The sequence below is a fragment of the Fukomys damarensis genome, unplaced genomic scaffold (assembly GCF_012274545.1).
Source record: "Fukomys damarensis isolate Sample0158 unplaced genomic scaffold, DMR_v1.0_HiC HiC_scaffold_27, whole genome shotgun sequence".
Lineage (NCBI taxonomy): Eukaryota > Metazoa > Chordata > Mammalia > Rodentia > Bathyergidae > Fukomys > Fukomys damarensis.
The window spans coordinates 6445861-6472480 of NW_022900939.1; the positions used below are offsets into that span (position 1 = coordinate 6445861).

Genomic DNA, 26620 nt, shown 5'->3' on the forward strand with positions numbered 1-26620 from the left:
CGCGGTATTTTTTTTTTTTTTTTTTTTTTTTTTTTTTTGGTACTGGCGATTGAACTCAGAACCTTTTGCTTGTGAGGTAGGTGCTGTGCCCCTGAGCTAAATCCCTGGCCTTTGTTTAGGTTAATCTTGAATTCTCTACCCCAAACTTGCGGCAGTCGTCCTGCCTCAGCCTCCTGAGTGCTGGGGTTATAGTATTGCACCAACCACGCCCAGCTTCCTCTTTGAGATTTTTGAGCTAACTGTTCAGCTGCTTTTGCTTAGGAGAGTATGGAAAACTCCTCATTCCTTCCTAGGAGAAAAAAATGTACACATATACACATAATAAACGTTTCTTATGTGCAGTTTAAAAGCGCATACTTATTTGGGGGCTTTTAAAGTCCAGTTAACCCGGACCTGCACAGAGCACCTGGGCCACTGGACACCTTAGGGGCTGCCGCAAGTGCTGTACGGAAGCAGCTGTGACTTGTGTCAGTGGCCGTCACCCCGGGCTGCTGCTGAGCCCCAGAGACGGCTGACTTTGTGCAGTAAAACAACCACGCCACGTACGAGGCGCGCTGAGCGGAGCGTTGGAGAGAGGCCCACAGTGTCGATGAGAGAGCCGCAGTACATGGGGTGCCGAGAAAGTCGTCCAAAGTGCACAGCGCTGAGAGCGGGCAGTGCTGGGGTCCGAGGCCTCCCTTGAGTGAGAAATGGACTGGAACCATCCCTTGCCAGGCGGCCTTTGGAAAAGGCAACACCCCCACCCCCATTTACTTTTAGTTTTACACTCTTTGAAGCACTCTTAAAGCACATACCATTTTCTCCCTTTCCTTAAATAGGCAACCTAGAAAACTTCCGGGAGAAAAATTTAGCAATACGGGTGTGCACCGCATACCGACATTTCAGTCAGGGCTGGGCTGACTACATATGTGGTCGTGGTCCCACATTTTATCCCCCAGCTAGGCGCAGCGGTGCACGCCTGTAATTCCAGCACCCTGGGAGGCCGAGGCGGGAAGGTGTCGAGACTGACCTCAGCCTGGGCAGCTTAACAATTTAGAGAGACCCTGTCTCAAAATTAAAAATAATCATCATCATAATGTTAAAAAGATGGAGATGTAGCTCAGGCTGAGGTAGGCAGGAGTATGGCATCAAGTTCAAGGTCAGCCTGGGTTACAGAGTGAGACCCTGTCTCAAAAAGAAAGGGAGAGAGGAAGAGAGAGATGGGAGAGAGAGAGAAACAGAGGAGGAGGAGGGAGGGGAAAGGGAGGAAGGGAAGGGCAGGGAAGAGCAGGACCTTGAGATCAGAGAGGATGCTGTTGGAGACCCAGAGTGCAGGCCTCACTGTGCCCAGCAGCCCCAAGGCTGGAGGTGTCCCGCAGACGTGTCTGTTTGTCCTGTAAGGGTGCAGGGACAGGGTCGTGCCATGTTGACACTCAGGCAGCTTTGCTCTGGAACCCTCCCTGGCTGGAATGGACCAAAGCAGCGCTGTCCCAGGCTCTGTGGGAACACCAGGGCCCAAGAGACTGAAGTCCAGGCCCAGCCCTCAGGGACACCGCTCAGAGTCGGCAGCAGGGGGCGCTGCTGAGGTCAGCTGGTCCAGGTGCCCCGCGGGGCAGCCCCCCTGGAGGGACTAAGTGGGGAATCCAGGACTAACTGGGGAACCCTCTAGAGAAGCCATAGTGGGCTGTGAAATGTGCTGCTGGGAGCGCAAGTGGCATGCATCTTGGGGTCCTAGGGACTTCGGGAGCATTAGCATGTCTGTCCCTACACAAGTCTGTCACGGGTCCATGGAGTGCCAGGTGCTGTTGAGCCCTGGGGCATAAAATTATAGGCATGTACCACCATGCCTGGCCTGTTGTTTTCTTTCAGTCAACTTTATTGAGCTTTAACTTACATATGTTAAGAGGCACCCATGTAAAGTGCACAGTCCAAAGGACCTTGCATAAACCCACATTCTCTTGCAAGGCTCTCCCGACCACAGGCACTGGTTTGCTTTCTGTCCCTATCGATGAGTTGTAGAGTCTCATACAAATGGCATCAGATCGAGTGTACGCTTTCATGTCTGGCTTCTTCCTCTCAGCACAGCAGTTTGAGACCCTGTCATGTTACAGCACCTAGTAAGAGTTCCTCCCTCTTCGTTTTCACTGCTGAGTAGTATTCCATCATCCGGAGGTACCACAGTCTGTTCGTCTGTTCACTTGTTGGTGGACATTTTTGGTGGTCCTCATTTGGGGCCGTTACAAATAAGGCCACCCTGAATATACCAGTGTTTCGGTGGATATGTTTTATTTGTCTTGAATAAATATCTGGGGCCGGAATTGCCAGTTATATGGAAAGCCTATATTTATCTTTAGAAACTGCCAGACTGCTTTCGGAAGTGGCTGTACCACTGTATCTCTAGCAGCCACGGGTGAGCCCCTGGTGGCTCTGATTTTTCATGGGTACTTGATCTGGTCAGTGATGTGTTTGTATGCCCACCCTTGCGAAGTCTCATTTATATGCATATAGGTTATGGAGAGAGTTCATTACCCATTTCCACCCATCCCATTAATCTCAGCCCTCAAAGCAAACCGACTTGCTAGACGGAGAGAGGTTTGGTTCAAATCTTCTCAAGAGCCGTTAAAGTTCCAATTTCTGCGCTTTAAGAACTCACATGAAATTATCAGATAAATATACCCATTTTGGGGGTTCTCAAGGATGCTCATTGTGGCTTTGTTTAGAAATAATGGGGAAAAAGACCTGAAAACAATCCAAGTGTCAAAATTTAATAGACTCCTAAGCACATGTCTGTCATCCCAACACTTTGGAGGCTGAGGCAGGAGGATCTCTGTGAGTTCAAGACCAGCCTGAACTGCATAGTAAGACTCTGTCTCCAAAAAAAAAAAAAAAAAGGCAGGGGGAGCATACCTCTCCAGCTTAGGAGTGGGTTGTACCTAGGGGCTTCTTTCCAAACCGTGAAGCTTCAAAGGGGGAAGAAGAGGAACTTTACAGTGGAGAAGCAGGGCCAGTGCTATCTCCAACTGCAGCATCGACGTCGAAATGAGCCTCCTCGTTACACGCTGCATTGGTGCACTCTCTGTTCACTGGGGTGACAAGACTGTCTTCCTCTGTGGCCTCCCTCCAGAAACAACCCCAGGCCAGTCACGAGGACAGCACCAGACCAATCTCAACGGAGGCTGCCCTTCAAAACTGTCAAGGTCATCAGAAACGAGGAGAGACTGAAAAACTGGCACAGTCGAGAGAAACCTAAGGACGCACAGTGACTGAATGTCATGTGGTGGGATTCCGGGACAAAACAAGGACGTTAAGTAAAAACTAGGGAAATGTGAATGAGGTGTGGAGCTTGTTCGGATTGATAATATCAATATAAGAGCACTAATGATAATGAATGTACAATACTAATACAGACGGGTAGTCAGGGGAGACGGGGTGAGGTGTATGGGACTCCGTGTTATAGTCACAATTTTTCTGTCCGCCTAAAACTTCACAATAAATGGGCCAGGGATTTAGCTCAGTGGCATCATGCCTGCCTTACAAGCAGAAGGTCCTAAGTTCAATTCCCAGTACTGAAAATAAACAAGTTCATTTCACCTCCTCTTCCCCCAAATAGTGGACCGTCTAAATAAATTACAGTAGCTTCATAAATGGAACTGTACTACGACTTGTAAAGTAAGTATAGTAGGCATTTATGCATATTTTCACATCATTGTCCATAAAATAGAACAGTTCCTATTTAAAATATAAATATAGGGTTAGGGAGGTGGCTCAGGACTAGAGCATTTGCCCAACAGCCGTGAGGCCCTAGGTTCAAGTCTCAACACTGCAAGAACAAAGCAAAACCCATTGTCTTAGTTACTTTTCCTGTTGCTGAGACAAAATACCCAACACTAAAGTTAAAGGAGGAAAGGTTTATTCAGCTCAGTGTGTAGAGCTTTCAGTTCCTAGCTGGCTGGCTTCACGGCAGGGCTGCATGGTGGAGGGGCGTTGCAGAGGAGAAACAGTTCACGGCAGGGCAGGCAGGAGCTAGCAAAGCGGCGGCAGCCTGCCTTCCCCTCTCCCCTTATCTTCTAGCCAGACCACAAGCCTATTGATTGGTGCCGCTGGCACCCTGGGTGAGTGTTTGGCCCCACACACCCTTAACCTCAGTATCACAGGCCCTGGATCCAGGTAGCTCTGAAAAGCCCCACCTATGAGTGCATGAGACTTTGGAGGGACGTCTAGATAGAAATCATAACACCCACAAAGAAAAAGTATAGAAGGCTAAATCAACGAGCTAAGAAAGATTATCTGTAGGCGGGAGGATATCTAATTGCCTAATTTATTATTCTTTTCACTTACCTCTCTTTTCTAATTTTCTTACGCTAGCTCAGTGCAACACGATTGGTGTGGAAGGCAGAATTCTAAGGTGACCTCACACTGTACTCGGCTAGTCTCCTCCCTACCAGTATGCAGGGGTTATGTGCCTACGATAGCTTTCACTCCTTTGACAAATGACAGTACGTAGCAATAGAGAATTTTTTTTGCAAATGTACTTCAAGTTCCTAATTGGCTGGTTTTGAGTGATTTAAATGGAAGGCTATCCTGGGTGGGCCTGGTCTAAGCAGGGGAATCCTCTGAAGAAGGCTGAGACCTTGCCTGAGATCAGAGAAGACCTTGCTGGTCTGGAAGGAGCACAATTTCATAGGTTCCCATGGAAATGGAGCCTTCCAGCAGCCATGCATTCCTGGAAGAGGACCTGAGTCTCAGATGAGACCCTGGCCTTTCCCGCCTCTGCATTTCAGACTTGTGTGTCTCTAAGCTAAGGACCAAGCTAAGTAGGGCCCAGACTTCACCCCATGGGAGCTGTGAGATAATAAATGGGTGTTGTTGAAGCCACTATGTTTGTGATAACTTGTCAGACAGCAATAGAGAATTAATGCAGATGGTTAAAAAGTAATAATAATCAAGGGTAACTGAGGACACATAGAACAAGATAGTTTCATTTCTACCCAACAAAGGCTGCCATTTTCCTCCAGCTTTTGTGGCCCATTTGCTTGGCTTATGCAATTCCAAATACCTGTGGCCCATAGATCCAAAGTTTGTCAAAGATCGAAGTTTGGTGAAGTTGTGTATTCTCTGCCAGTGGGTCGATGCTGCCAAACACTGTGACAAATACAAATGCTCTCCAACTGAGTAGCTATCAAGGCGAAGGCCAGGAGTGCCACAGAAAGCCTGCTCTTGTCCCTCCACGATGGGACAATCTCCATTTTTATGTTTGTTTGTTTGGTACCGGGGATTGAACTTAGGTCCTTGTGCTTGCGAGGCAGGCGCCAGAACGACCGAGCTGAACCCCCGGCCCAAGTCTCCATTTTTAAAACAATACGCGCTCATTGTCATTATAATGTGACACTGGGTGTGGAGTGAGAGGGACCCCCTCCAGGAACTGTGGAGAGGCCAGGGGACGGTGCTGTGCTGCAGCATCTACCCAGCATGTGCGAAGTCCTGGATTCCATCGCCAGCACTGAAGCAAGAAGCAAGCAAGAAAGCAAGTGAGCCAGGCGTGGTGGTGCTCACGCCTGTAATCCCAGCACCTGGGAGGCTGAGGCAGGAGGATCGCCGTGAGTCCCAGGCCAATCTAAACTACCTAGTGAGTTCAAGTCGAACTTGAACTGCATAGCAAGACCTTGTCTCACAAACAAAACAAAACAAAACAAAACAAAACAAAAATAGTAAAAAAGAAGAAAGGAGGAGAGGCTGAGAGGACCGAGGTGATCTTTTGCGTATGTGACAGGGCCGGAGATGGCCAAAGGCACCGTGCAGGGCCGCCCTCTGGGTTCCAGGTGGGCCCCGTGAAAGCTGCCGTCACTGTGACTCCTGTCATCATGAGGCAGTACATACACCGGTCCTTTTCACGTCCCAAACATCATCCTGTTCGTCAGGGTCCAGAGGGAGGAGTCGGAGGCTGAGCCCGGGGAGGTGGCACGTGCTGCCTTCTTGCCCGGACCGAGCGCACGCAGGCCAGCGCGACCTGTCCCCGAGGTGGGCCGGGAGTTGCCTCCCTTCAGCTTTTGACTTTAGAAGGAGCAGAAAAGGAAGCTCCCTCTGGAATGTGATCCAGAGTTAAAGAGGAAGCCCTCGGCGCCCCTTTCACACAGCACGATCTCACTGTTAAGCTTCCTTCTAGGTTTTCAAGCAGCTTGCAATAAACACAAGTATCTCTGGGAGACATAACAGGGAGGCTGCCACCACGGGAGGGAGCAGACAGGACCGGCTGATAGGAAGACGGGGAGAGGGGGAGAGAGGAAAACAGGTTCCTAGGAAGGGACAGAGGGCACCTGTGTAAATCGGAGGCGCACGTGACCATGCACGCCTGCTGCACCCGGGAGACACCGTGATGGGTCGGGACACGCTCGCCTGCCAGCCTTGAGCGCCTTCCTGGCACCGCTCGCCGGCAGGGCAGGCTGAGGGGTGAAGCTGCTCTGTGGTGTGGGCCAGGTGTTGGGCAAGGCCTGGCTGCCTGGAACGGGCGCCCGAGGAGGTCGTTTTAAGGTGTAGGACGATCAGCGAGCATCTGGGCTCGGGAGCCGGGGTCCTGATGGTGTTAGCGATCACCTAACTGTGATCTGAAGTGCAACACAGCTGTCCAGGGTGGTGCACACCGGTAATCTCAGCCCTCAGGAGGCTGAGGCAGGAGATTCGCAGTGAGTTTGAGGCCAGCCTGGGGTACATAGTGAGTTCAAGGACAACTTGAATTATATAGAGAGACCTTTTCTCAAAAATAGATATCAGGGGCCAGGATGTAGCTCAGAGGTGCTGTGCCTGCCTGGCAAGTGTAAGGTCCAGAGTTCAATCCCTGATGGGGGGATCAAAACCAGACAACAACCCATCACCAAAGACATGCAATATAATCTTGTTTAATCCTCACAGCACCCCATGAATATTACCATTGAACAGCCAAGAAAAGACTCCACAAAATCATGGTGCTGCTACACTCTCCCTGTGATTTCCTGACACCAAATTTGCAATCTTTCCACCCTACCTAAAGGGTTTTTTAGCAGTGCTGAATCTTGAACCCAGAGCCTCATGCATGCTAGGCAAGCTATGCCCCTGTTCTTTCAATCCCTCTGTTTCTGAGTCCCATGGACAGTAAAATAAAAACATATTTTAAAAATGGGATAGGAATAGGGAGAAAGGGGCTAAAGGTGTAGGGAAAGTGGGAAGGGTAGGGGAAAGGGAATAAGGGGAAAACTATGGGAAAATGAAGAAATGGAAATAAAGTGTTTGCAAAAGGGGAGGGGAGAAAGGGTGAAGGGAGGGCAGGGACAAGGGGAAAAATGAGAACCAAGACCTGTCACGTAGAGGTACAAGATCCCAATGATGAATGTAACTGTACTATGTACCTAAAATGCACCAATAAACTCAATGAGAAAAAAAAAAGAAAATGGGTTAGGGGCCAGGGATTTAGCTCAGTGCTTCCACCGCCCGCCTCACACGCACAAGGCCCAGAGTTTGAGCCCCTGTACAAGAAAAAGGGCAGGGGGATAAAACGTGTTAAAAAAGTGGAAGAAAGCTGGGCATAGTGGTGCATACATGTGATCTCATCACTTTGAAGGCTGAGGCAGGAGGATCGCCATACGTCTAAGGCGAGCCTGGGGTGAGTTCACAGCCAGCCAGAATTACACAGCAAGATCCTGTCTCAGACAGATAGACACATTTAAAATCGAAACAGACAACTTACCAAAGAAGAAATAAGAATGACAAACAATGCCTCGTAAGCCCAAGTACCGGAGTTCGATCCCCAGTACCAAAAAAAAAAAAAAAAAAAAAAAAAAAAGAAAAGATATACAGGAAAATTAAAAGATTCAATGCTTTGAGACACAGGGAAATGCAAATTTAAAGCAAAATGATATTCCAGAATTATTCAGAAATTTTTGAAAAATAACAGCAACAAACGGAAGAATATGGAGCCACTGAAACTTACATATTGCTGGTGGGAGGGTGACATGAAACAACTTCTCAGGAAGGTGTGTGTGGGATAAAATCTTAGAAAGTTCTGTCCTACTTTCCTTACAATGTATGTACTATCATTGTTGATTTGTTCATGATTTATTTAAATTTACTCACACATAAACCAGATTCTTTTGCTCATTGTTTCTTTTGCCATCTCAGATCTTTTACCTGGGACCACCTTCTATTTGAGTTATATACAACATGAAGCAACATACTCTCTTACATTCTCTTTGTTGTAAGTTCCCTTGATTTTGACGAAAACCTGGACAATTCATCAATAACTTTTTGTTTTAAAAATGCAAACCATTCCAAAGTACCCAGATTAAAAATAAGTCTTTTTGTGCCCATGCTCACCCTAATCTACTTTCTAGGTTAAGTCATTAGCAGTTTGCTAGATAAACTTCCTGACATTTTTCTATGGATTTATAAACATGTAAGTCTAAATATGCGACTATATAGCTTTTTAACTGTGTACACGCCTGTAATTCCAGCACTTGGGAGGCTGAAGCAGGAGGATTGTTGCAAGTTTGAGGTGAGCCTGAGCTACATAGTGAGTTCAAAACCAGCCAAAAAACTACAAAACAAACAAACAAACCAACAAAAGTGCACCAAGGCTGGGGATTTAGCTCAGTGGTTCTGCCACCTGCTTTGCAAGCACAAGGTCCTGAGTTCCATCCCCAGTACCAAAAAAGAAAAGAAAAGAAAAAAAAAAAAGTGCGCCAGTAGGATTTTCTTAAATGTATTGATTTTTTTTTTCACTTCACAGTGTCTGGAGAGCTTTACATTCAAGCCTATATAATAAATTGCCAGGGGTGGTGGTGCACCCCTGTAATCCCAGCACTTGGGAAGCAGAGGCAGGAGGATGGCTGTGAGTTCCAGGCCAGCCTGCACTACACACTGAGACCCTATCTTAAAAAAATCAAAGTGCATATAAGTTTACATCACCCTGTAAACTTCTATCCACTATTTAATACTATGTACCATAGTTTTCTTTCAACCAAAGGACACTTGTGTAGCTAGCAGTTTTCCTGTTTTACACAATTGCACGCTCTTGCACACACAGGACCTACAAGAGACAGCTGGGTTAAAGAGTGTCTGTAGTTTGTGTTTTTGTTTTTGTTTTTGTTTGGTACTGGAGATCAAACTCTGGACCTGGCGCTGACAAGGCAGGCGCAGCGCCCCTGAGCTAAATCCCCACCCCATAGTTTGTGCTCTGACGCATGCTGCCGAGACAACCCAAAAAGCTGTTGCGGTTGTATTGCCACCAGCAGGATGCGAGAGGAGCCCTTTCCCCATCCCTGCCCACGCTGGCTCTTGTTAATCCTGAACATCTTTGCCCTTTGGGAGGTGATCGCTGGCGCCCCTGAGCCTGTTTGCACTTCCCGAATTCTTAGTGTGATTGGAGCCTGGGCGCTCTCGAGTCTTCTCTCATTTCACCTCGGCAGTTGTTGCCACCGTCCCCAGCACAGAGCCTTCCTTGGCTGCTGCGACAGCCCACAATCTTGGTGTAGCTTCGGCTTCCGGCCACTCTCAGTCAGCTCCAGCTCCAGCACCAGCTGCTCCTTTCCCCCTAGAGTTCGAGGGTGCTGCTGCGCAGGCTCCTCCTCTAAACTCCCGGACCTCTCTGTCTGCACCGCCCTGCTGGGCCCACTGAGGCCCCACAAGCCATCCGTGCACCGAGGCTCCCAAGTTGCACGTCCATCCTAGCCTCTCCCTCTCCAGGCCTATCTGCTCCACGTCTCAAGAGCTGAACTTGAGAGCTTATCCCCCAAGAGAATCTTTCCTGTGGCTGCCTTGTCCCTCCTGCCCAGCTCTGGTTCCCCAGAAGAACCTGGACGTAACCATGGTGATGGCCTCCTGCCATGGTCTGGTATCCCTGGGAGTCCATGTCCTGTGGACTGTGTCTATCTCTGGAGGGCCTCACCTCACCCTGAGTCCATGCCCCTGGCCCGGCACATTCTCTGTAGCACAGCGAAATGATTTTCAAAGGCCAAACTGATCATGTCCTTCTCCTGCACAGAGACATAGCCACAAGCTGCCTATGAAACACAGAATTGCTTAAAGTTATCAAAAAACAGGAAGGAAAAAGGAGAGAGAGAGAGAGAGAGAGAGAGAGAGAGAGAGAGAAATAGCTTAAATATTCAAAATGGGCTATACAGTGTATGCATTTGATAGAACAATGTTATAAACAATAAGTGTGAGCCAAGCATGGTGGCACATGCCTGTTATCTCAGCACTCAGGAGACTGAGGCAGGAAGATTGCAGCAAGTTCAAGGCCAGCCTGGGCTACGCAGTGAGTTCAAGATCAGGCTGAACTGAATAGTGACACCATGTCTCAAAAAAACAGAGTGTAAATCAGGTGTGGTGGTATACACCCGTAATTCCAGCATTCTGGGAGCTTGAGGCAGAAAGATGGAAAATGCAAACCCTGCCTGGGCAATTTAGTGACTTAGCAAGAACCTTGTCCAAAATAAAAATAAATAACGGCTTGTCATGTAGCTCAGTACAAAAGCTCTAGGTTCAATCCCCAGTACTGGGGGGGTGTAAAGTTCTAGCAAATGTTGAGGATCAGATAATTGTTATTTCATTTTGTTCCATTTTGGTTTTGCAACAGGGTCTCTCTAGTCCAGGCTGGCCCCGAACTCACTATGTAGCCTGGCAGGCTTTAAACTCACAGCGATCCTCCTGCCTCAGCCTCTTGAGTGTTGGGATTATAGATCTGTGTCACCACGACTGGTTAAAATGATTGCTATTATTTAAAAATCTAGAGCAACAGTTTCCAATAGAATTCTGTACAACATGAGCCTCATATATCATTTAAAATCTAACAGTCATATTAAAAATGTAAGAATAGATAAATTAATTTTAATAATATATTTTATTTTATCCAACATATCTAAAATGTTATCATTTCATCATGTACTCAATATAAAAATTACTAATAGGACATTTCATGTTCTTATTTCACAATAAGTCTTCCAACTTCTATGTGTATTTTACACTTACAGGATATCTCAACTCAATACATTTTTATAGAAATATTTATCTTTGCAGACTTGGATTTTATAACATTTATAGCTGAAAAGTAGATTCCCATTTCCCAAACACGTGTGAAGGTTTTCCAGTAACGGAATTGAACATCATTTTTAAAAATTAAACTGGGCGTAGTAGTACATGCTTGTAATCCCAGCACTGAGGTGGCTGAGGCAGGAGGATTGCCGCAAGTTTGACACTAGGCTGGGTTACATAGTGAGTTCAAGGCCAGTCTGAACTACATAGAAGATCTTGTCTCAAAAGACAAACAGACAAGAAAAAATTAAATGTAAGAAAATCAAAAGTAAATAAAATTTAGTTCTTCACGGCCACATTTCAGTGCTCACAGACCACACATGGTTAGAGCCTGCTGTATTGGATAATTTGGTGCCATAGTGAAGACCAAAACTTCCTTAATTTGCTTTCTGACTTTGCAAGCAATATTATGAAAGTCCTTTAAAAATAAAGGGCCGGGGATTTAGCTCAGTGGTTCTGCCAGTTGCCCTGCAAACACAAGGTCCCAAGTTCGATCCCCGGTACAAAATAAATAAAATAAAATACTACAGCCCAAACTTTCTTGGGAATAAATGACAAAGTATTAGCAAATACAATCACACCATTCTTTAAAAGAATCAAAGCCAACCATGCTGGGGATTTAGCTCAGTGGCATCATGCCTGCCTCGAAAGCACAAAGTCCTGAGTTCGATTTCTTGTACCAGAAAAAAAAAAAAAGAAGAAGAAGAGGAAGAGGAGGAGGAGAAAGAGGAAGAAGGAGCTAGAGTAGAGACCACTCCAACAGGAGAGCCAAAATTGGCTGAGAAAATACAGGCTACTCAGACAAATAAAATAATCATAACCAAACAAAGTATATTTTAAGAAATCAAAAAAATGGTCTTTCCAGAGTTCCTCATTGCTATGAAGCCCTTATTCACAGTTGGCATAAAAATAAAATATTTGCAAATAAACTTAACAAAACACATAAGGTATTTATGAAGAAACAATAAAACCTTGTTAAAGGACATAAAAGACTTGAAAAATGGGGTGATGCATTCCATGGTCCTCGAAAGGAAGACTAAATATTGGTAAAGGTGTGAAGGTTTCTAAAATCAATCTGTAATTTTAATGTAAGTCTAATCAAAATGCCAAGAGAGTACATTTTTTGCAGGGGGAGGCTGCTTAAACTAATTCTAATGTTTATCTAGAATAAACAAACAGGATTGCCAAGAAAATAATGAAAAAAGAAAGACTCCTTCTACCTGATATAAAACTGTAGTGATTAAAACATCACATTCCCGGTGCAGGAAAAGACAGATCAATGCAGATAGACTCATGAATATAGGAGAATTTGGTTTGTAATGAAGACAGTATTTCAAGCTGGTAGGGAAAAGTATTGATTATATCATAAAAGTTATCAGTATCACTGAATATCTTTAGGGGAAAAGGAAAGTTAACTGAAACCACACCCCCAAATAAATTCCAGGTAGTTTATAAAGATTTGGAAATTAACAAAACAAACCCAGGAAGTTCAAGAAGACAATAGCGGAGTACATTTTAAAAGACTGTGGAGGACAGCTAGGCATGGTGGCGCACACCTATAATCCCAGCAGTCAGGAGGCTGAGGCAGGAGAATCACTGAGAGTTTGAGGCCAGCCTGGGCTACATAGTGAGATTTTGTCTAAAAAAACAATCAAAACAAACAAACACACAGAAATGATTGACAGGCATCACTACTTTGGCAGGTACCACTCACTCATTGCCAGCGAGATGTAAGTGCAATCTGCTAGGGCCTTCTGGGAAAAATTTTCCTTCCTGATGAAAAGAATAGATTTGTAAGATTAAAAAAAAAATTTGTACATGTCCTTTTAATTTTTTGTCCTCATTCTTCCTAAATGGAGTACAATATATTACTTGGGAATGTAGCAGCTTTGTGTCTTACAAAGGGAGGCACTCCACACACAGTGAATGGTCAGTCTGGAAGACACGAAGAGATCGGGTGTGGTATCACACTCAGGAGGCTGAGGCAGGAGGATTTCAGAGAGTTCAAGACCAGTCTGAGCTACATAGTGAGTTCAAGGCCAGCCTGAACTACACAGGGAGACCCCGACTCCAAAAAAGAGAGAAAGAGAGACACAAGGAGGCTGATGTTAACTGAGTATCAGCAAACTAATCCTGGCACCACCTACCTCCAGATTTCAGGTTAATTAAGGTGTTGATATTTTATGGGTTGAACCCTGTTAACTTGACTTTCTGTTATCTCAGCTGACACAAATATATAAAAATAAAATTCATTTCATTGGCAAAAAATGTAATGATCTAAGTGAAAAAAAATTTGAACAACGATGTCAAAGTTGATAGCCCTAATTTATAAAGTGATCAAACAAAAAGAATACTTTAATAAAACAGGCAAAGAACCTAAGTAGGTAACTCAGAAGTTAAAGTCAAATGGCATTTATAGATATAAAGACATACCTCAGGCTCACTAATCATCAAAGACACAGGGTAACACCGCAATGAAATATCATTTTTCAGCTCTGTTACTGGCAAAGATAAGAAAAATGATGCCCACTGCTGAAGTGGTGTGGAAATTAGTTTATCTCTTAGGTGTCTGTGAAATGTAAGTTGGTACAATTTTTACAGAGCCCTCTATTCATATGATGCAAAATTTTTAAAGGTGAATCCTATTTTTTTCTCTGCCATTTCCCTTTTAGGGACTTTTTTTTCTAAAGAAGTAATCACAGATGTGACAAAAATGTATAGGCAATGACATTTAGTGCAGTTTTTACGTGGTAGAAGAGTGGAAACCACTTCCAAAGATAAGTGGTTGGTTATACACATGAGGATATATTCATTCATAGAATAGAATTCCATGAAGCCCTTAAGAAAGATGATCATACAGTATATGTATTCATGTGGAAATGTATTCATCATCCAATGATAAAAGAAAGAAGTGAGTCATAGCACACCTATGTCAGGATTCTGTCTCTGGAAATGTGTGTGTTTATGTATACCTAAGAACTTGAAAGATCTTTTAAAATAACAGTGGTTATCTTCAGGAAGGAAAATTACGAGGGACCCTTATTTCTCTGTATCGATTGCATGTGTTACACATCAGAAAAAAACAAAGTTGGTTCCAGTTGGATAGTATACAATAATGCAAACAGAAACATACAGTTCCAACGCTAGGTTTAAAAATGAGAGGTAAGTCCGTGTTACAGCAGGGTTATTCTTTTGATGGTGGAGTTAATTTTATTGAAAATTACCTGGAAAGTCATACACGAAGGCATTCACGGTTGCTGTATCTTGGGAGTTGTGGGGAGGTGTGGTGGGAATTTGAATGGGTCTTGTTTTTCTTGGCCGTGCTTCATTGCTTAAAAACCCTTTTCTAAAAAAGATATTATATTTAGCTCAGTGATTCTGCTGCCTGCTTCGCAAGTGCAAGGACCCGAGTTCGATCCCCGGTACCCCAAAATAAATAGATAAATAAGATATTCTATTGCTCCTATAAAAATTTTTACTTTTCTTTTTTTTGCAATGGGTTGGCCACAAGAGCACAGGTGTCGTGAAAACCACGCCCTAAATCAAAGCCAACACGGAGAAGAAACAGAAGATTCACATCAAGATCTTCGTCCTTGGACACGTGGGCTCGGCCATCTGATCTGAAGCTTTGGTGACCCTGACAAGAGAACCACCGAAGAGTTTGAGGAGGTGGCTGCTGAGCCAGCGAAGATTCCTTCTAGCACCTGGGTCTTGGATACACTGAAAGCCGAGGAAATTGGAGACCAGCAAGTATTGTGTGACTATCACAGCCGCCTCAGGACACAGGGACTTTGTCACAGACACGACCACAGGCGCATCTCAGGCTGACTGTGCCGTCCAGATTGTTGGGGAATTCCAAGCCGGTGTCGCCAAGGATGGGCCGACCTGAGAGCAAGCCCTTCTGGCTGGCACACTGGTGTGAAACAAGTCATTGTTGGTGTTAACAAATGGATTCCACGGAGCCGCTCTTCGGCCGGAAGAGATATGAGGAAACTGTTCAGGAAGTCAACGCCTACGTTAAGGAAATCGGCCACAACCCTGACAGTAGCTTCTGTGCCAATTTCTGGTCGAAATGGCGACACCGCGCTACAGCCAAGTGCTAACGCGGATGGAAGGTCACTCATGAAGGTGGCGGCGCCGGTGGGGCCACACTGCTTGAAGCTTTTGGACTGCATCCTGCCACCACTCGCCCAACTCACAAGCCTTTGTGCTGCCCCTCCAGGACGTCTCTAAAACTGGTGGTACTGGTACCTGTGGGCCAAGTGGAGCCTGGTGTTCCCAAACCCGGCCCGGCGGTCCTCTTCGCCGCGGTCAGGGTCACCACTGAAGTAACTCTGATGAAACGCACCGTGAGGCTTTGGGTGAAGCTCTTCCCGGGGACACTGTGGGCTTCAACGTCAAGGACGTGCCTGTCAAAGATGTCCACAGTGGCAGCGGTGCCGGTGACAGCACAGACGACCCAGCAAGGGGAGCAGCGATTATCCCGAACCCTCCGGGCCAGAGCGGGGCTGGCTGTGCGGTGCCGGACCGGACTGTCACACGGCTCACATCGCGTAGTCTGCTGAGCTGAAAGGAAAGTTAGATGGCCAGAGTGGTAAGAAGCCGGAAGAGGGCCCCAAATTCTTGAAATCTGTGTTGCTGCGGTGGTTGACAGGGTTCCGGGCAAGCCCGCGTGTGGAGAGCTTCTCTGAGTCTCCACCTCTGGGTCGTTTCGCTCTTCTCGGTTTGAGACACACAGTTGCTGTGGGTGTCATCAAAACAGCGGACGAGAAGGCTGCTGGAGCTGGCAAGGCTGCTAAGTCTGCCCCAAAGCTCAGAAGCTGAATGGATGTTATTCCTAACACCTGCCACCCTGGTCTTCCTCAGTGGTGGATGTCGGGTCTCAAAACCATTTCTCCTAATTGGCCGTTTAATACTGAAAGACTGTTTAATGATAATAGTGCATCATAAAACCTTCAGAAGGACAGGAGAATGTTCTGTGGACCATTTGTGTGTGTGTGTGTGTGTGTGTGTGTGTGTGTGTGTGTGTGTGCGCGTGCGCGCGCGCGCCAATTTTAAGCCATTAGCTTCTAAAATCAATACTTTTTGTTTTGTTTTGTTTTTTTGAGACAGGATCTCACTGCATAGTCCAGTCTGGCCTCAAACTCCTGACGCTACTCCTGCCTCAGCCTCCCATGTGCTGGGATTATAGTTATGGGCCACAATGCCCAGCAATAAATCAACACTTTTTAATGGAAACAACTTGACCAAAAATCTGTCACAGAATTTTGAGACCCATTAAAACAAAGTTTAATGAATTTTTAAAATTAAAAAAAAATACTTTTTAAAATTAGTGTATATTGGTTACACAGATGAGTGGATTTTATTTCGGCAAATTCATACATACTTGGATCATTTCTATCCCCCTCCCTGTCCTAGTTTCACATTTTGGTGGGAGATTTCAATGTCTATAATATACTTTAATTATATCCATCTCCTCTATTAAACTCTTTCACACACCACCTCTCCCTCCCTCTTATTCCCTTCCTCTTGTCCAAGGGCAGGATCTCTCTTTTTTGGGGGCGAGGTACTGAGGATTAAGTCCAGAGCTTTCACACTGCACTATATCCTCCCTTTTAATTTTGAGACAGGGTCCTGCTAAGTTGCTAAATTACCCAGGCTGGGCTTGAACTCGAAATCTTCCTGCTTCAGCCTCCCAGAGTGCTGAAATTACAAGCATGGATCACCGTGCTCAGCTTCCCTTCAACTTTCTTGTCATCTTTTTAAAATTCCACACATTAGAAAGAACATGTGACGTGTATCTTTCTGTGTCTGGTTAATTTTATTCAATATGGCGATCTCCAGATCCATCCATTTTGTTTCAAATGTCAACATTTTGTTCTTCTTTATGGATAAATAATATTCCATTTTGAAAAAAAAAAGGAAAGGGTTGGGGCTCAGCATAGTAGCATGTGCCTGTAATCTTAGTCTCTGCGGAGGCTGAGGCAGGAGGATTGCAAGTTTGAGGACAGCCTAGGCAACTTAGCAAGACCTCATCTCAAAAGAAAAAAAATAGGGGGCTGGGGATTTAGCTTAGTGATTCCGCTGCCTGCCTCGCAAGTGCAAGGTCCCGAGTTCAATCCCCAGTACCAAAAACACAAAAAACAAATAAAAAAATAGAAAAGGAGGCTGGGGATGTAGCTCAGTGACAAAGCACGTGTGAGACCCTGGATTTGATCCCCAGCATGGAGGGAAGCTGAGGCAGCAGGATCACAAGTTTGAGTCCCACCCGGACAATTTAGAGAGGCCTTGTCTCAGAAAATGGATGTAGAGCTCTATGGGGTTTGATGAGAGGGAGAGAGAGAGAGAGAGAAAACCAAGCCCTCTTGGAGGTCGGCTAGGGTCCTGAAAAGGCTACAGGATGTGTTCAGTGCAAACCCTGGCATGTATTCTTGGCAGGTTCTTTTGTTCTCCCATTGGTAAAACAGAAAATTACGAAGAAAAACTATGAGGACCAAGGAAAAAAAGCAACGGAGCGGAGTGGGAAGGCTGGGAATGTCAGGGTCGCGGCTCCCCTGGGAGAGCCGCGCTGCACTCTCAGGTGGGGACATAGGCGGTAGCTGCGGTTGGCCGCTCTGAAGGATGTGCCCAGAAGGAGGGTGGTGTGGCGACCACACTGTGGGAGTCTGAGCAGCCCAAAGGACCCCATTTCTCCTTTGTCCAACGGAGGCCTGGCAAGCCGGGCGTGATGGCGCATGCCTGTGATTCCAGCACTGGGGAGGCTGAGGCAGGAGGATCACCGCGAGTTCGAGGCCAGCCTGGGCTACAGAGTGAGTTCGAGGCCGGCCTGAACTAACTGCATAGCAAGGCCCTGTCTTAAAAAAATAGTACAAAGCTCAACCCCTGAGGGCTTGCAGTGGCACAGCTGACAGAGTTGGCCATGGTGTCTCTCTGGGGCTTGGGACCTGGCCGGGCAGTGGCCCTGTGGGTGGCACAGGGCTGAACACACCTCTTCCCAGGGGCCTCAGAGCTCTGTTCTACTTCATGAGGCTCCTGGGCCATTAGGAAATAAAGAAGCAAGCTTATCAAAACGATGGTATATTTTTAATGTTTATATTGAACAAATTAATGCTTTGAAAGCCGAAAAATAGAGTGCCACAAAAATGTTCTGTTCACAAGATAATTACAGGATTTATTAAAAATATTAATTCATGGTGCACTACAGGCGGTGTGGTCTGGAGCCAAGGGGGCCTGCTCCTGCCAGCTGCCTGCTCCACTCCCTCCATGGCCCCAAGGCTGGCAACCCCCGGCCAGGCCCAGGAGCAGCGTCTCACCCTGGCCACGGACCCATTGGGGGCCAGGACCCTGATTTCGCACCGCTGTCTGGGCCTCAGCCACAGCACTCCCGAAACCCACTGCGTCCCTTCCGGCCGGGTCCCCACTCCCTACCTCCACAGACTGCCGGGTTTCTACCCCAGGGTAGCGGAAGATCTTGGTCTGGCTGAGCTCGCAGGCGCCCCATCCCATTTTTGGTTTTTGCAGGCCAAGAGGTTTCGAAAGGGGGCATTTTCAGCTTCCAGTCTGCGGTGAGTTCAGGCGTATTCTCCCCAAGGTGGAGGAGGAGGGCTGTGTAAAAGATGCTGAGTGGCAGGGAGAAGAATGTCACCTCAACACCCGTCGCCAAGCCGGGAGAGGTTTGGCTGAGTCTCAAGGACGCAGGTTCCCGCAAGGGCAGGCCTGGCTGCCTTCCCGCGAGCTGAGGCCTCTTGCGGAGCTGCGGAGTGTGGGAGTCTTGGGGTCCTCCTCCAGGGCTCACACTGGCCCCTGAGGTGGGGGTGGGCAGAGGCTTTGTCCTCTAGGTGGTTTCTCGGCAGATTGTGCTCTGGGAAAACCATGTGCACTCGGTGACCTTATTTCTCCTTGCTTCCAAGGGAGCCTAGCCTTAAATAAGGCCGAAGGCAGAAGCTGTTGGTGGCGCCCATGGCTGCCCAAGTCGCAGAGCCTTTGTCCTTGGCTCTTTGCTCAGGCAGCTCTGAGGACTGCTCTGGGGCTCTGTCTTCCCCTGTCAACAGGTCTTTGCTGAGCACCTACTTTGTGCCAGGCTCAGCCTAGGAAAACAGATGATGTACAAGACAGACTACCCTTCCTCTTCCCAAATGTAGGACTTCCCATCCCATCTTTCCCTTCCCCTCCCAATATGTGGAAAATGAAAACAAAAACTTAAAAGAGAATGGCAGCTGGGCATGGTGGCACACGCCTGTAATCCTGGCACTATGGGAGGCTGAGGCAGGAGGATCAAAAGTTCCAGACTGGCCTGGACAACCTAATGACTCAACCAGACCCTGCCGCAAAGTAAAAAATAAAAAAGGCTGAAGATGTAGATCAATGTGAAGGTCCTGGGTACAGGGGGAGGGGGGTTTTGCGTCTCCTTTCTCCTTGTTTCAGAGAGAGACGAAAAAGAGAAAAGAAAGACTAGAGAGAAAACTTGCAGTTTTGTGGTAGTTTCCCAAACAAGGCACCCATTTTTGCCACTGCTCGTTTAAAAATCCCATGTCCCTCACTCAGTGCACACCCTCACGCCCGTGTGCACACACACATTACGTGCTACTAGCGCTGTTTCCGTTCACCACGCGTGGGGATGGCAAGCCTGCAGCCGGCTCCGCATTACACAGAACAGATGGGCAGCCGGGACCGAAGGCGATAGAAATAAGCTATTGATCAAAGGTTATAAAAGTACCGCCACTGGGATCCTGCGATGCTGAGGGCAGCAGTAAAGTGCTACACGAATGCAATAACATTTATAACCTGAGGGCAAGTGCTTTTTACATGAAAATAAAAAGCGGATCCCCTGTTTAATTTCCCCCTGCTTGGGCTCGGCTGGCCTCTGACAGCGAGGACGACAGAGGCTAAGCAGGGACAGCGACTTCCTTGCTGGATAAGTGGGCGGCCTCTGGGTCCCTCCTTGTGAGTGCCGGCCTTTTGGTGGGCGGCCTCTGGGTCCCTCTTCGCCAGTGCGAGCCTTCTGGTGGCCTGGGGAGGAACCTGCACATTTAAGTCTCCTCTGAGAGAGCCAGGGAGGCGACCAGGACCAGCCACCCTGAGACGATAAATAATGTCTCACCCTACAGGTCTTGCTTGGTTTGCTCTGTGCATGTTGCCGGGTCCTGTTGGGAGCTGAACTTTTCACTTGGATGAATGCTGGAAATCACTCTGTAGAGCTTTGTCCTGTGACATTTGTGAAGAGGGGAAGTCTTCTTTTAGGGAGAAAGAAATGGAGAAGAGAGGCCGCTCTGGAGGTACTACAAACCAGCAAATGTGTCACCGTGACTGGGCCGGGGTGAGCCCCCTTTTCCTCCGAGAGCCACCAGACCAGTGCCTCCGGCGACAGCAGGCCTGTCACACATGCCATAAGAATGGGCCATCCTAGCCCTGGGGAGGTCCAGGCAGGAGCATCACTGGTGAGTTTGAGGCCAGCAACTACATAGAGAGAACTTGTCTCAGAAAGAAAAAATCAAATGGGAGTATAGAATTAAAACAAACCGGAAAAGGCTTCTTACAGATTCCCATCATGGGCTGGGATGTAGTTCAGTGGCGCTGTGCCTGCCTTGCAAGAGCAAGGTCCTGAGTTTGGTTCCCAGTGTCAAAAGAGACAAAAAAAAAAAAAAAAAAAAAAGCAAGGAGATTCCCATCACATCTTTGTGATTTCAAGGCTCTGAGAAGACCTGTAATACAAAGCAGTTGAACTTTGTTGAAGACCACCTCCCTAGTTTAGTTGACTGCCTAACTCCATTTCTTCAAAACTTCTTTTCTTTCTCCCGTAGCTGTTCCAAGGGCTTCCAGCCCCCACACTTTTCCTCTTTCCAGGCTTCTTCCTCACAGGGTGGAGACTGACTGAGCCCTGGGTATCAGGACCAGCCTGCCTCCTCCAAGCCTTGCCTGGTTCCTCTTCTCTTTCCTTCTACAGGGCCCAGGGGAGTTCCCAGTAGAAAATGGAACCTGAACCTAAGTAGCCATGGGCAGGAGTCCCAGTTTTACCATTTACTATTTATGTGACCTTAGGCGATTTACCTAACCTCTCTGCCCGCCCCTCACTTTTCTTACCTATAAAATTTTAAGTATCTGGCCCAGAATACCTAGTAAATGGAAGTTGTTATTTTTCCTGTTAATAATTAACAGAAAGTCTTCATGGAAGGGAAAATATTCATTGGAAATATTGGAGGGACCCTTGCTTTAAGTCCTGGAGTGACAAGACAGAGACACCGAGAGGTGAAAACTCGGAAGCCAGCAGCTTCTTCAGCTGAACAGCAGAACAAGAAGAATGGAAAGGTAGATCCCAGATCACAGAAACTTAACACGCCCAGGTGTGTCAAAAAGCGCCGTGTACCTGAGAAGGCAGAACATTATAGATCTAAAGCTTTGGGAGCTGTTTCCAATTGAAATTCAACCAGGGAGGAGGATAAAATTCCTCTGAAATTGTGTTTGATAAAAATAAAGATAAGGGCTGGGGATATAGCTCAGCAGTACAGCGCCTGCCTCGCAAGTGCATGGGCCCTGAGTTCGATCCCCGGTACCCAAACCAAACCAAACAAAACAAAAACCCCTTTAATGTATAGTATGTTAGGTCTCAGCCCACCTTTTTGGTTTGTTTGTTTTTGGGACAAGGCCTCACTTTGTGGTTTAGGCTAGCCTTGAACTTACTGTGTATTCCGGGCTGGTCTTGGACTTGTGATCTTCCTGCCTGGGCCTCACATGTGCTGGGATTACAGGCGTGCAGAACCATGCCTGGCTCAAGCTCACCTTTTTAAGGGTTTGCTTTTTTTTTTTCTTCTTTCTTTTTTCCAGGACAGGGGACTGAACCCAGGGCCTTTGCACGTGCTAGGTGAGTGCTCTACCACTGAGCTTCTAGTCCCTAAGAGCTCTTTTTAAAAAATCAGAACTAGGGCCCACTTACATTACCTGCTGTCATGTTTCATTTGTTTACTTGCTTTCTTTTTTTCTGGTTATTTACCATTACTCAGGCCCAAACATTTTTCTTTCTTTTTTGTATCGGGGATCCAACTTGAGTCCATGAGCTTGCGAGGCAGGTGGCGGAACCACTGAGCTAAATCCCCGGCCCCCAAACATTTTTCTTTAAGACGACATTTTTGTATATTGACCTAGGTTCCACCGAGTCACAGAAGCAGAATACTGAGTGCCAGTTTCATACCACCTTACTCTAGGTCAGCTTTCTCTGTAATCTTTTCAGTTTTGACTAAGTTGCCGAGGCAAGGGAATTCAGGATGAAATGAGCTGTCTGTAGGCACAGTTAGTCACAAAGCTTAGGTTCAAGCGTATTTCAGCTTGGAATGGGTCTGTTCCCATCAGCCCACTGACGTTTATCGAAGGAAATATAATATTCATCCAGATTGGAATTGGAATGAGTTTCTCTTTTCTATTAGATGAACAGCAACAACACAGTGTACTTGGAAAAATAATAAGTTTGTGCTTATGCTAATTGAGGAGCTAGTAATAAAATAAAATGTAGCGGCCCTGACACCACGTTTTATTTATTTATTTATTTTGTAACATGGGCCACCTTCCGAGAGGCAAATGTCCTCAAGTGGCTATTAGAAAATGCCTGGGGTCTTTTGTTGGGCTTGTTTTCTTTTTTTGAGACAGGGTCTTATTATGTACCCCAAGCTTCCCTTGAACTCACTCACAACGTAGCTCAGGCTGGCCTCGGACTCACGATGATCCTCCTGCCTCAGCCTCCTGAGTGCTGGGATTGCCAGCTTGTACCACCGCACCTGATTAAAAATTATTTGTTTTTTAAAGTTCTCACCATCCATAAATTGAGGGAAGATAATATTGCTTCAGGTGCCTACTCCTCCACGATATCCTCAGAGCTGTCAATTCAGTTCTTAGCCCAAAGGCCCTCACTCACTTCCTCTTCTAATTTCATTCATCAACCCAGATGCTAGAGTGGCATAGTGTTAACTTTTTTCTTTTTGAGACAGGATCTTGCTATGCAGTTCAGGCTGGCCTCGCTCATGGTGATCCTCCTGCCTCAGCCTCCCAAGTGCTGGGATCACAGGCGTGTGCCTGGTGGTATATATTGTCATGAGAAAGTTTTTTTTTCAAGTTTTTTTTTGTACCGGAGATCAAACTCAGAACCTTGAGCTTGCAAGGCAGGTAGCAGAACCACTGAGCTAAATCCCTGGTCCTAGTGTTGTCTTACATAAAAAATTACATTAATTCCCTTTCTTCTGCATGCGGCACCACTTTTGAATATGCTCACTGATTTCCAACTTCCGTGGCATCAATTTTCCTGTGGGACTGATTGGGAGGGCGTGCCGTTTTACCGGTGGGGACAGTGCACCGGGCCCTCTGGTCTCACCAGCTTCCCAGTGCTGGCTGGTGAGAATGGGCTCATTTGCATCCCACGTGTAAAACAAATGAACAACTTCCATTTATCCCTGGTAGAGTTCTGCTTTCGTCAAAGAGTGCTCTGTCTCCAGAAGTGATATGTGGAGTCCAAAGTCTTTTTCTGAGAAACTTGAAAACATTTATTATATTTGTTTGTTTGTTGGCTTGTTTTTTGAGACAAGGATCTTGCTGTGTTGCCAAGGCTGGTCTGGAGCTCCTAGGCTCAAGCGATACTCCTGTCTCAGCTTCCATAGGCGTGGGCCTCTGTTTAGCACTATTATTTTAATAGTGCTCCTGAAATTGCCACCTGTGGGGAAATAATAGCTCATTTTAGAGGTGAAGAAAATGAGGCTATGTCAGGATAGTGCCGTACACCTGTAATCCTCGCAGTTAGGAGGCTGAGGCAGGAGGGTCATCATGAGTTCAAGATCAGTCTGGGCTATATAGCAAGACCTTGTCAGAGGGGCGGGGGAGAAGAAGAAGAAGAAGAAGAAAAGGAATAAAATAGAAGCCTTCTGTTCCTTCTCCCATCACCTTGGGGTACCGTTCTCCCCTGTGTCCCAGCACCGTTTTACATGTCTGGCTAGTTTAACACTAATGGGTGTCAGCTTTATCCAAAGAGCATGACCTCCGTATGTGAATTATTCAGCAATGAGGTTGATGTGACTATTTATAGGTCATAAATCAGTTATAAACTCAGAAATATGAGAACAGGTCCCTAAATAGGCAAGCGATTGCTACCTATGCAGGGCTTAAGTACACAGGACTGAAACTCGGAATATTTGCCTCTCTGATGCTCTTTGCCCTGGGTGTTGGGAGAAGTGGAAGGGGCAGGTGAGAAGATGTCAAAGCAGACTCCAGGTATGACAAACAAGATCTGTCTCTCTCGGGTGAGCTCCACCCAACTGCTCTTGCTGCCCGGCCAAGCACTGTGTTGAGAAGGATTCCGAGGCCAGGTCAGGCTCTGAGAAATCCATTGGCCACAGACTTGCCACCGCTGGTTTGGTTATTTCATTCTCTTTACCCAGGAATTAGAGATGCTTTATGTACAGAACAACGCCAGGTCAGTGAGTCACATTTTCGTGTGTGTGTGTAACATGTATTTATTCACCATAATTGTGCTGCGGATTCGGGGGACCAGCACTGGGGACTGAACCCAGGGCTTTCACACCGAGCTACATTCCCATCCCCTTTTTTCATTGGGAGACAGAGTCTCTCTAAGTCACTAAGTTGCCCAGATTAGGGTGGGACTTGTGATCCTCCTGCCTCAGCCTCCTGGAGTGCTGGGGTGATAGGCGTGCCCCCCACACCTAGCCATACATTGCTGCAGTTTACATGTTGATGTAACTCCTGCAGGTAATCGAGGAAAGAAAACCCAAATTGCCTCCTTTCAGAGACCCCGAGAGCAGTGACAAGATGTTTACAACACTGAGGTAACGAAGAAGAAGTAGGAGAAATCCAAAGTCCAGCTGTGACGAATGAGGTCGCAGGCCGCATTTGGGCACGCTCCTTGCTGCCACCCTCCAGAGAGGGACACTTCTCTGCCGCGTGTGGGATCTAAGAGACAGCCTGCCTCCTTCCCTTTCGCCTTTAATAGTATCTCCTTCTCTCTTGCAGTGTTCGGGCTGATTCGAGTGTACGACTCTGTCTCGTTCTAGCGAGGGGAGGCCAGGCCTGGAGGGACACAATGGAGGTCGTCAGTAACTGTCCAGGAGGGCTGCCATCACTGGGCTTCAGACAGAGTCCCCCACGATTCCCCCTCCTTCGGTGCACAGGGCTTTTACGACTCCGACCCCCGGGATCACGACGCGGTGGCTTTTCTCCTCTCGCTCCTCTCCCCAGGCTCACATGAAACAAACAATCACTCTTCGGCCTTCCTCTGGACTCTGAGCAAATCAGGTCAGGTCCTGTTTGGATGCCAGGCACAGCCCTGTGGCTCTCTGCTCAGAACCGCGCGGTCTTCTCAGCTGTGTGTCTCAGCACTCTGCCTGCTGCGGCCCGGACTGCGGACCCAGTCTCCTTGCTGGTGTGAGTTGTGGACTCTGTGATCGCGCCCCTTGGTGTTGCTGACCCAGTGCTCAGGCAAAAACCTCCTTTTTTTCTGGAAGAATTCTTGAGATTTCCACAGCCTCCTTCCTATTGTCACTAGGAGCATTGTCCCAAATGGATGACTTGTTTTTTTTTTTTTTCCCTTCGAGACAGGGTCCTGTTGTGTATCTCAGGCTGGCCTCCAACTCACTGTGTGGCCCAGGTTGGCCTCAAACTTGTGGCAACCCTCCTGCCTCAGCCTCCCAAGTTTTGGGATTGCAAGTGTGCTGCTGTGCCCAGGTGATTTACTTTTTTAAGTACTAGATTCACCCAAACCCATGCATGTTGCTTCACTTAATCCTAACAACGATCCTATTATTTTCATACCCATTTGACAAAGAAGGCGGAGGCACCTGAAGTCAATTGTCCACAATCATGTATCAAGGAGTGGATGGTGGTACGTTTGGCAATTTCTCAATTTATCATATTGCAATATCTCTCTTTGATAATTCACATTTGCATCTCAAAGACAGCCCCCCCCCCTTATCTGAGAAATCCTGTCTTCTTTCAAATTCAGGATACTCTTTGGGTTTTTGTTTTCTTTTCACCTCCCTAGTGATAAAAGATGTATTTATTATGGAATTCTCTGACCTTCAAAAACACCTGGTGAGAGGGTACAAGATCCCAATGATGAATGTAACTGTACTATATACTTAAAACGTACCAATAAACTCAATGAGATTAAAAAACACACACAACACTTGGTGAGTACACAGGGGCAGGGTGCTGGGGATTGAACTGGTACACTCTATGCTGAGCTCCACCCCCTGCCTTTTTAGTTTTTATTGTGTGACAGGGTCTCGCTAAATTGCCCAGGCTGAACTTGAATTTACAGTCCTCCTGCCTCAGCCTCCCTGCTAGCTGGGATTACAGGTGTGTACCACTATACCCAGCTAATATGTGCATTTGCTTTGTGAAAAATTACCAAAATGAATGGCCAGGGATTCACCTCAATGGTGCTGCCACCTGCCTTGAAAGCACAAGGTCCTGATTTCAATGCCCAGTACCAAAAAAAAAAAAACAACAACAAAAAAAAACACCAAAATGTATGGCTGTGATTTGTGAACTTCTCTGTATGAACATTACATTACACTTCAATTTAAAAGTGTAC

General features: G+C 46.7%; 1 protein-coding gene across 1 annotated transcript in view; it reads left to right on the forward strand.

The window, feature by feature from the left end:
• The window catches only part of LOC117283538, an 89760-nt gene extending 64120 nt beyond the window's left edge, over positions 1-25640 (forward strand). Inside the window, exon 4 of the mRNA XM_033756812.1 lies at positions 25039-25640. Within this exon, the coding sequence (XP_033612703.1) occupies positions 25039-25079 (41 nt within the window). The 3' untranslated portion in view covers positions 25080-25640. The remainder of the gene's footprint in view (positions 1-25038) is intronic.
• The last annotated feature ends 980 nt before the right edge of the window (positions 25641-26620 follow it).